General features: G+C 41.2%; 1 protein-coding gene across 1 annotated transcript in view; it reads left to right on the top strand.

Moving 5' to 3' along the window:
• Positions 1 to 2,658: 2,658 nt before the first annotated feature.
• Positions 2,659 to 10,158, top strand: part of TNRC6C (trinucleotide repeat containing adaptor 6C) — a gene marked incomplete at its 5' end in the record, with an annotated part of 45,581 nt that continues 38,081 nt past the window's right edge. The window contains 4 exons of the mRNA XM_089682628.1: positions 2,659 to 2,865; positions 3,723 to 3,883; positions 5,620 to 5,700; positions 8,701 to 8,758. Coding sequence (XP_089538754.1) covers positions 2,659 to 2,865; positions 3,723 to 3,883; positions 5,620 to 5,700; positions 8,701 to 8,758 — 507 coding nt within the window. The remainder of the gene's footprint in view (positions 2,866 to 3,722; positions 3,884 to 5,619; positions 5,701 to 8,700; positions 8,759 to 10,158) is intronic.

Below are 10,158 nucleotides of genomic sequence, written 5' to 3'. Positions count from 1 at the left end.
CTCTCTCCCTCCTCCCTCTCTCTCCTCCCCCCCTCTCTCTCCTCCCTGTCTTTCACCCCCTCTCTCTGTCATCTCATCTCTCTCTCTCTCTCTCTCTCTCTCTCTCTCTCTCTCTCTCTCTCTCTCTCTCTCTCTCTCTCTCTCTCTCCCCCCCCCCTCCCTCCCTCTCTTCTCTCTCCTCCCTCCCTCTCTTCTCTCTCCTCCCTCCCTCTCTTCTCTCTCTCCTCCCTCTCTTCTCTCTCTCCTCCCTCCCTCTTCTCTCTCTCCTCCCTCCCCCTTCTCTCTCTCCTCCCTCCCTCTCTTCTCTCTCTCCTCCCTCCCTCTCTTCTCTCTCTCCTCCCTCCCTCTCTTCTCTCTCTCCTCCCTCCCTCTCTTCTCTCTCTCCTCCCTCCCTCTCTTCTCTCTCTCCTCCCTCCCTCTCTTCTCTCTCTCCTCCCTCCCTCTCTTCTCTCTCTCCTCCCTCCCTCTCTTCTCTCTCTCCTCCCTCCCTCTCTTCTCTCTCTCCTCCCTCCCTCTCTTCTCTCTCTCCTCCCTCCCTCTCTTCTCTCTCTCCTCCCTCCCTCTCTTCTCTCTCTCCTCCCTCCCTCTCTTCTCTCTCTCCTCCCTCCCTCTCTTCTCTCTCTCCTCCCTCCCTCTCTTCTCTCTCTCCTCCCTCCCTCTCTTCTCTCTCTCCTCCCTCCCTCTCTTCTCTCTCTCCTCCCTCCCTCTCTTCTCTCTCTCCTCCCTCCCTCTCTTCTCTCTCTCCTCCCTCCCTCTCTTCTCTCTCCCTCTCCTCTCTTCTCTCTCCTCCCTCTCTTCTCTCTCCTCCCTCTCTTCTCTCTCTCTCTCCATACATTTTCCCTATTAAGCCAGTGATGTCAGTGAGGAATAGATTCTTGCCCCCATAACCCTGCTTACATTTGATAGACAGGTTGTCATTAGATCCAGCTGGTTGACAAGAGAAGGGCCCAGGTTGTAGCGAGCTAACCTTGTTTGCTGTGCATCTGGTAAGTCATACTGTTAGAGTGATTGCATTCTTCTCCAATGAATTATCTATTGGATGTTTCATTATTTGCTCAATAAAGAGAAGGGTTTTTTTAAATTCCTTGTATACATTTAGGGCTTTTGATTATTTTGCTGATATTTTCTTATACAACTGTAGATGTACCATAATTCAGCCAATTTCTCTCCATTTTGTTGTCAGAGGTCAACCTTTTATCCCTGAGCATATTGCTGTATATTAAAGGATAAGTTCACCTTTCATAACATGTTGCACCCATATACAGGGTGTAATACGTAACTTGTTATGATTAGACCGGCCCCCGCTCCCCAGCTTTGACAGCTATTGGAGGATCTTCTCCCCCCTCACTATCAATTTAAAAAAAAAAATGGTTGTATGGGGCTCTGCCTGCCTGGCCGCGTCACTCATTCATGGTGTTCTGTGAAATAGAAACTACAAGTACGGACAGCCTTAGCGGCTGTCGGCTTGTAGTTCCCAATGAACTACCACTGTGCTGTGGAGCGCCGTGGTAGTTTGATTCTTCCTGTCAATATATCTGCTTGGTGGTACATCCAGTACAGGCAAGCAGATATACTGACAGACCTGCAGGAGACCTTGTTTACAGGCTCCCAAAACAAAAAATAATAAATGCACATTTATTTTTTTTTACCTGCAAAGGTGAATGTAAACGTTTTTGTGTACTCTATGTAATCTTGACAATGGCATTTTGAAATGTTTTTACCCACCAATTATGTGTTGTTTTTCTTTTTCTCTTTTTTTTTTATTTGATTGCTTAAACTTAAAAGTGAAATTTTTTTAGCTGCTGTTTGTTAGTTTTTGTACCTGTGGCACCTGTCTGTGCAATAGAAGAGCATTGCATGCTGGCTGACCACAGATTTGCAGATATGTAAATTCTCCTAGTGTCAGATTTGCAGATATACAAAGTCTCATGGTATTCTTGTGACTTTGCAGCTTAAAGTGGTTTTAAAATCAAATCATTAAATCATTTTTTACCTTAATGTTCCATTATTTTTTACCTTTATGGTAAAAAAAAAAAAATGTCCTACTACTTGCATTATCCTTGCATAGAGCAGATAAGTGTAAACCTACATTTTATTTTAGGAAAAAAAACATTGCCTTTAGAGCCATTTTAAAGGTATAGCAAGCATAATAGTAAAAGCAAGTCATATGCTTTTCCACAATCTACAATGTATTCTTTCCTTACTTTTATTGTCCAATAATCAGTAGGCTAAGCAGTGAAAATATTGCAAGATATGTAGGAACATTGGCGCCATGTACAATTTTTGTACGTGTGATGGCTTAACTTTTTAAAACTTTTGTTCTTGAAAAAGCTCCTCTGTATTCTGCTGATGTATCCTCCGTGCTCTGGTTAGAGACCAATTTTCTGTGCCACAGCTGCTGCTGTTGCAAGTTATGTATCTCACAACCGGACTGCAGATTCATCCATCCCACGTTGCTGGTTGTCTTCATTGGGCACAACTGTACTACAGACCAGTTACATTGCTGTAAATCCCAGCCAAATATTTCAAGTAAATAGAATAACACATAAGCCACCATTTTTTTTTATAAATAGGTTCTCTTGAAATGAATCTGTTACTATATGTAAGATGAACATTATTGTTCTGTTGTGTGAATATATTTTATGTACTTTTATGCAGGCTGGGGAGATATGCCTCCTGTCCACTCAAAGGCCGAAAACCCTTGGGGGGAGCCCCCATCTCCGTCTGCTTCAGTTGACAATGGCACTTCTGCATGGGGAAAGCCCTCCAATAGTGGTTCAGGATGGGCGGATGGTGCTTCAGAATCATCTGGAAATTATGGCAGGACAAACGCTCCAGCTGCTGCCCCTGCGCTGTGCAAACCAGGTGTGTAAATAAGAACTTTATCTTATGCTGTTACTTGATTACATTTGGGGAGGTTATTTTGTTTTTTGTAAAGTTGGCCACTTACATAGATTTCATTCAGGTCATGGACTGAACAAATTAAATCTAACAGAAAATTCCATCCATGTTAACAGTGCAGATGGATGAAAGCGAGTTAATGTTCTATGACAGCCAGCTGTCAGAATGCTCAAACATTGCCTGCATCAGATTGGATGTAGACACTGTTCAGCCAACAATTTTCCACTTCGCTACTTAAATAAAAGTTGATAGAAAAACAAAGGGGAGCTCTCAAATTTGATACCAGGAAAGATGTCTCCACTGAGAGACTTTCCCAATATTCTTCTTTTGAAAGCTGTAAAACATTTTTTTGTCACCTTGACAAGAGTCAGAACAACAAAAAGTGAGGGTGAATCAAGGACACAAACTGCAAATAAAACCTGATGAAGGTACTAACCCTACCCCATTTGAAACCAGCAAAAGGTTTAATTGAAGTTCCACTTTGATTTCCTTTTTCTCTTAGAGACACTGTTACTTTCCTCATTCAGAGCCAAGTGACAGTGTCTCTTTAAACTCACCCTAATCATACTCCCCTTTACTTCCCATGAATCGCTCCTCAACCTCCTCCCATGATGCAGTGCTCAGGCTTAGCTGCCAAGATGGTCAGCTGACGGGTGAGTGACAATCTTTAGTGTTTTAGGTACCAGAAAAAAACTTATCACATATGTCAGTGAAAAATCTTTGAACACAGTAATTACATTAAATTTGTTTTCTCCTTTGTGATGATCGGAGGGCCTGATATTTTTCCACCTCTCAAATTTTTCTTTTTTTTTTTTTTTTAGCTCAAAAATCTATGCAAGAAGGCTGGAGTAGTGGAGGAGAAGAAGTTGGCCTCAGCCAGTGGGAGGATGAAGAAAGTGATATGTGGAATAATGCTGCTTCACAAGATAGTAATTCTTCTTGCAATTCTTGGGGCAATGGCCCCAAGAAAGGACTTTCCAAGGTATCCATGTTTAATGAACCTATTGCATAAAATAATGTTAAAAATCCAGACAGATATAAAATGCACAATTTTATTCAGTTACATAGTCATTAAAATGCATTACTTGAACAGTATATTTATGTACATGGTATACGTACCTAAGCTTGGTGGTTATATTACCTTCTTTTAATACAGTATTTTCACAGCAGAGGTGTGGGAGAGGGAGGGCCAGCAGTGTCAGCTGATCAGACTGGTTTGGAAAAGTGCTGCCAGTCAGAGAGAGGAATTTGATGACCTAACTAGTGCTGTGCTGCTTCTACATTGCCCAGTCTGCGTGATACCACTGCATTCCTTGCATGGAAATTGGTGTCACTCAACTAGTTATGCAGTGTAGCAGCATTATACGAATCAAAAGAAATGTAAAAAAAAAAAAGTATTTTTGAAGGTCAAACAATTAATAATCGTGTATTCCAGTTTTGTATTTAGCTATTTGGGTATATGCAGATTTAAATCTCTGAAGACAGAATTTAAAGTATAAGTTCACCTTTTTTGAAAAAAAATTGCATATTTTTTTTGCAGGTTAAAAAATGTGCATTTACTATTTATTTTATTTTATATTTTTTTTAAAGTATTTATTTTTTTAAGGACCTTGCAAAGCATTGCATCAGTCATCATCAGATCTCTGGTGCCATGCAGGACTCCTGCAGACTGTCAGTGTTCGCTGTATGCCCTGGCAGGCAGTTTCACACTGACAGGGAGAATCAATGAACTACAACAGCACCGTGGTAGTTCATTGAGAACTACAGGCTGACATCCACAAAGGATGTCGGTATTTGTAGTTGATTTATTCACAGAACAGAAATGACGTAGCCCTGTGGACTGCACTGCTGCGCCCTTTTGAAAAAGTGACAGCTGGTACGAGGAACTTCTCCCCATACAGCTGTCACACACAGGGCTGAACCGGCAAGCCACTGCAGGAGCAGGAACATGTTACGTGTTCCATCCTAAAATTGAGTGGAACATGTTCCTAAAGGTGAACCTATCCTTTAACTAGAGAGCAATCTTTATGGTTTTTTTTTTTTTGTTTTTTTTTTGTTGAGACAAGATTTTTTTTTTTTTGTTATACAGAAAGTGGTACATCCAAATAAGAATAAGACACACATTACATAATATATAGTAGTAGGACGGTGTCCACAAATAGCATATAGATATTCAGCATCGTCGTCAGCAATGTCTGCAACAGAACAGTGTTTGGTTACCTATAAAGAAAGTACGATGTTGTAGCAAACTGTCAAGCATGTCATATAGCTGGAAAAAAAATTCAGACTCTATACCTCCTGCTTGCCAACTGCTGATCTGTTATCCTTTTTGTGCGATCATATAAGTAGCTATATACCTGCATATCCGTGTACCACTTTGAATTAATATTAGGTAGCTCAGCCAGTATGTTATCTGTGCATGTTAAGATTGCAAATAGAGACTCCTGAATGTTTGTAGATGGTCGTTGTGGCTGCTGTCAATTTCATGCCTTGACAGGGAACTATGAAATTCATTTTATAGCTGTTCCTCACAAGACTTATAATTGACACATACAAATGTGGATTTACTTAGGGTTTGTTATGAATTAATGATTTTGTTCAATTTTAAAAGGTAGAAGTCTATTTTATTTCAGTAGACGTGCTATGTTTACTATTTTTCCTATTGATACATTGCCCTTTCAAATACATTTTGGACATTATTGTGTTTTCCCATAACAGGGCATGAAGACTCCAAACAAGTCTGATGAGGCCTGGATCATGACTCGACTGACTAAACAGCTCACTGACATGGGCTTCCCGGTGAGTTTGTGTCTTTGTGAAATGTTTTCCTTTTAGGACTTACATGTCCTAAATCTGTCATGGTGCAGCAAGTATACTGCGGATCCCTGCAGTTGGCATTCCAGGTTCCTAGGTTCCTGGACCAAGAAGCCACCCAGGCTGCACAAATTTAATGATGGGCTGAAAGGAGCCAGGGATGTCTATGGATGTAGGCATATATTTGCACATCCAGCGGATACCTATGGTTAAGGACAGATATCCACCCCTGGACGCAAACTGGATGCGTGGATACATACTTATAGCTGTGGACAGCCCAACTTCAGCCTGCCCTTGACTTGTACAGGCTGAATCTAGAAAAACCATAATAAATCACTGCCCACTACTCATGTTGATTTTGCTAAACTTACTGATTTATAGCACAGCTAAGCACTACTGATTTAAATGTGTCGGTTATTTTAAATTCCTTATTGTCATTTAACCAATAGCAAGACGATGGTTACCAACAAAGAGACTTTTTACTATTCATGAACAAAAATATAAGAAAGGTAACTTGGATTCCCAAGTTCTCACATCTCTCTGGTTGCATAGTAGAAACCCATAACCTCAATTGAGACTTTAGTGGTATCAAACAACCAAAACGTTGTGTACTTTGCACAACCACATGAAACATAGTTATTTTTTTAATATATCTTAAAAGAAAAAATGTGAGAAAACTGTGTTAAAATTTAATATACAAAACAGTGACTATGCCACCACAATGTTGTGAATATGTCAGAGATTTTTGAAAATCTTACTATGCATCAATTTATGTTTAGCATTAGTAGCTGCTTCAGTCTGTATAATGTATTCATCATTTTCTCTACGCATTTCATGGGAACTATACAGCGATTCCTTAGAAGATGAAATGTAGTATAAAGAACTTTCATTTAATTTACTGTGACCGCAAGGAGTCTTTTGTGTTTAATGAACAGCAGTATTCCTCTCCAAGTGAAGCAGTTGTTAACTCAATAGGTTCTGGTATTGTAGTTTTCCAAATGTTAAAACTTTCTTTTAATTAACCATTATACTAATGAGCTGATTATACCTGTTACGAGCATATATAATATTTTTTTGGATGTATGTGTTTATATTGTGGAAGTAACTCGGTTGTACTTCAGAATTTGTATTTCTTGTCGATCTTTCACATGCTCATCTGTACTTTGTGTCCTTAAAGTGGAACTTTATCTAAAAACGGAAGTTCCACTTTTCCTCCTTCTCCCTCCCTCCCCTACAACTTTTACATTTATAGATATAGAGGGGTGTGTATTCGTGGTGCACCAAAATGAAAATTCTGGTGCCAAAACCAAAAATTCAGGATGCACTTGGCCGAAAACCGAAACTGAAATGGACAGTTTTTAAAAATTACTATATTTTTCAAATGCAATTTTTTTGGCAAAAAATACACTTTAATAATTAAAAAAAAACACAATACATATACTCCAATTTTTTGTAAAATATGAAAGATGATGTTATGACGAGTAAACAGATACCCAATACGTCATTCTTTAAAATTGCGCACGGTCGTGGAATGGCGTGAAACTGCGATACCTAAAAATCTCCATGGGTGATGCTTTAAAAATTTCTACAGGTTAGCAGTGTAAAGTTACATTTGTGGTTTGAACACAGTTTTACATATGTAGGCGTGGCCTACATATGTGTTCAGCACTACATGGGAGCATGAGGGGACATGGGCACTTTAAACTTCTTTTTTTTTTTCACACTGTCCATTTAAAAAAAAAAATGTTTAATCACTTTTATTCCTATCACAAGGAATGCATGCATCCCTTGTGATTAGAAATGATTAGTGACAGGTCCTCTTTATGGAGTGATATGGGGTCAATAAGACCCCACATCTCTCCTCTACAATGTAAAGCATTAGATCAAAAAAAACATTGATCTAGTGCTTTTAAAAAAAAAAAAAAATGACCTTATTTACAAGGCACTGGAACCGGAAGTAACGTTGCTTCGGTCCTCCAAGGGCATAGAGATGAGTGGAGGCCATCTTTCCTTATGTCTATGCCCTGCGCAGGGATCGGTCGGTGGTTTCTCAGGTAAAGGTGAGAACTACTGAGCGGTGGCGAGGGGCCGCGGTATTTTCGGCACCTGTATCAGCACCTATTTTCATATCAACCAATGGTTGATAGGGGTGTTTTCGGCCAAAACATTTCGGCCACCGAAATTTCGGTGCACCCCTAGTGTGTATATATGTTTGTGAAAATGCTCCTGATACCTGTGACCGGTGCTGACGTGTAAAAAGCCGTCTAGCCCATACTGTCATCCCTGCACTGAGAGGGGATTTCAAAACCCAAGCTTTTCCTTCTGTGGCACTATGGGATTGGTGCAGGGAGGTTTCCCGCACTGCTCATATGTGAAATCAGGCTATGACAAGCCTGAGTTCACACAGTAACATTAGGGAACATGCATGTGCTTTGGACAGGAATCGCATTCCTGTTCAAATTGCATGCTATTCTTTGCGATGCAATTTGTGTCCATGCACTTTGTATAGACGCAGATGCACCGCAAAGTATCGCACATGTACTTGCCAGTCAATAAAGGGTATGGGTGCATCCCTACTATATTTGACAGGTAATGGATCCCACTTCTGCCCAAATCGCCTAGACAATCCGAGCAGAAGTTGGGGCCCCCCCCATTCTCCCTAGCCCACAATCTCCTAGGACACATCACATGTCCCAGGAGACTGTGTGCTCGTTCAGAAAGCACAGCGTGACTCGCCCATGTGAAGTGGGGAGCCAGCTTTGAAGCTGCTGGCATTTGCATCCAGCTTCCAACAATCAAGATGGCGGCGCTGAGGGCCCAAAGATCATCGAAGAACCGGCCTGGTTGTTGAAAGTGCTGGATCCCTGGTTAGATAAGTGTCTGTTATTAAAAGTCAGCAGCTACAGTATTTAATTTTTATAGAAGCAACTGTAGCTCCTCTTTAATAAAGACATTAAAAAACAAAACTTTCTTTTATTATTACAGAAAGAGCCTGCTGAAGAGGCCTTGAAAAGTAACAATATGAATCTGGACCAGGCCATGAGTAAGTGTTAATTCTTTTATTATTATTATTATTATTATTATTCAGTATTTACATAGCGCCAACAGTTTGCTCAGCGCTGTACATTATAATGGGAGATAGTACACAAGACAGTACAGTAACAATACGATTCAATACACGAGGGGTTCAAGGGCCCTGCTCCTTGGAGCTTACAATCTAGGAAGGAGGGGATAGTGGTACAGGAGGAAATAGCTGTGGGGGATGGAGTGGTAGGAAGAGTGAAGGAGTTCAGTAATTAGCTGTGGGCGGGGTAGGCTTCCCTGAAGAGAGAGGTTTTCAGAGTGCCCCTAAAGGTGAGGAGAGTAGCTGATAGTCTGATGGATTGGAGTAGGGAGTTCCAGAGGATGGGGGAAGCCCTGGAGAAGTCCTGGAGACTGGCAGGGAGGAGGAGACCAGGGAACTAGAGAGTAGGAGGTCTTGTGATGAACGGAGAATACGTTTTGGGTGGTATTTGGATACCAGATCGGTGATGTAGTTTGGGGCAGTATTATGAACAGCTTTATATGTCGGAAGCCAGTGGAGGGATTGGCAGAGAGGGTAAGCGGATACGGAGCGGTTAGTAAGGTGGATGAGTCTGGCCGCAGCATTCAATATAGACTGAAGCGGGGATAGCCTGCAGTGAGGTAAGCCGATGAGGAGGGAGTTACAATAGTCAAGGCGTGATATAAGGGAGTGAATGAGTTGCTTAGTGGTTTCCGGCGTTAGGAATGTACGTATTTTGGAGATGTTGCGGATGTGAAGTCTACATGAGTTTGTCAGCGAATGGACCTGGGGCTGGAAGTACAGTCTAGGATTACACCTAGTACTCTGGCTTGAGGGGAGGGACTGATGGTGGTGGTCTTGATGGAGAAGTCAGGGGGGAGGGGCGTGGGCTGGGGGGAAAACTAGGAGCTCAGTTTTGGAAAGATTTAGTTTGAGGAAGTGGAGTGACATCCAATCCGATATGTCGCTCAGTAGGCTTTTAACATATTACAGCAGCTATTGGGAATTAAAAATAGTCATGTAATTTTGCATTTTTTTCTTTAAGAAACACTGTATACCTTTGCAAGCTGAGCGGAATACACAAGGTTTTGTTGCAAAACATACCCTAACATTTAGATGAGATCTAAAATCTAGTGTTTAATAAACACAAAATACAGTCTAGGAGCCCCTGTTAGTGTTCTATACTGTGTGGATTTACCTTATCAAGATCTTGGAATAAAAATTGTCTGGCTAAATTGGCAGCTTCTTTTCTAGAGCTCCATTTATTGCCACTCCTTGGTTTAAGCTGAACTCAGGGGAAAGAAAAAAAACCCCTTTGTAGTGGGGCTCCCTTGGCAATGCGAAGGTTAAAGTGTTACTAAACCCAGGACCCTGCATCCACTATATCTGGTCTCCCACAG

The sequence above is a fragment of the Staurois parvus genome, unplaced genomic scaffold, assembly GCF_062004578.1.
Source record: "Staurois parvus isolate SC_StPar_1 unplaced genomic scaffold, SC_StPar_1.0 ptg000293l, whole genome shotgun sequence".
NCBI classification, from domain to species: Eukaryota; Metazoa; Chordata; class Amphibia; order Anura; family Ranidae; genus Staurois; species Staurois parvus.
Note: the sequence above shows the minus strand (reverse complement) of the source record. Positions and strands in the feature narration are given on the sequence as shown.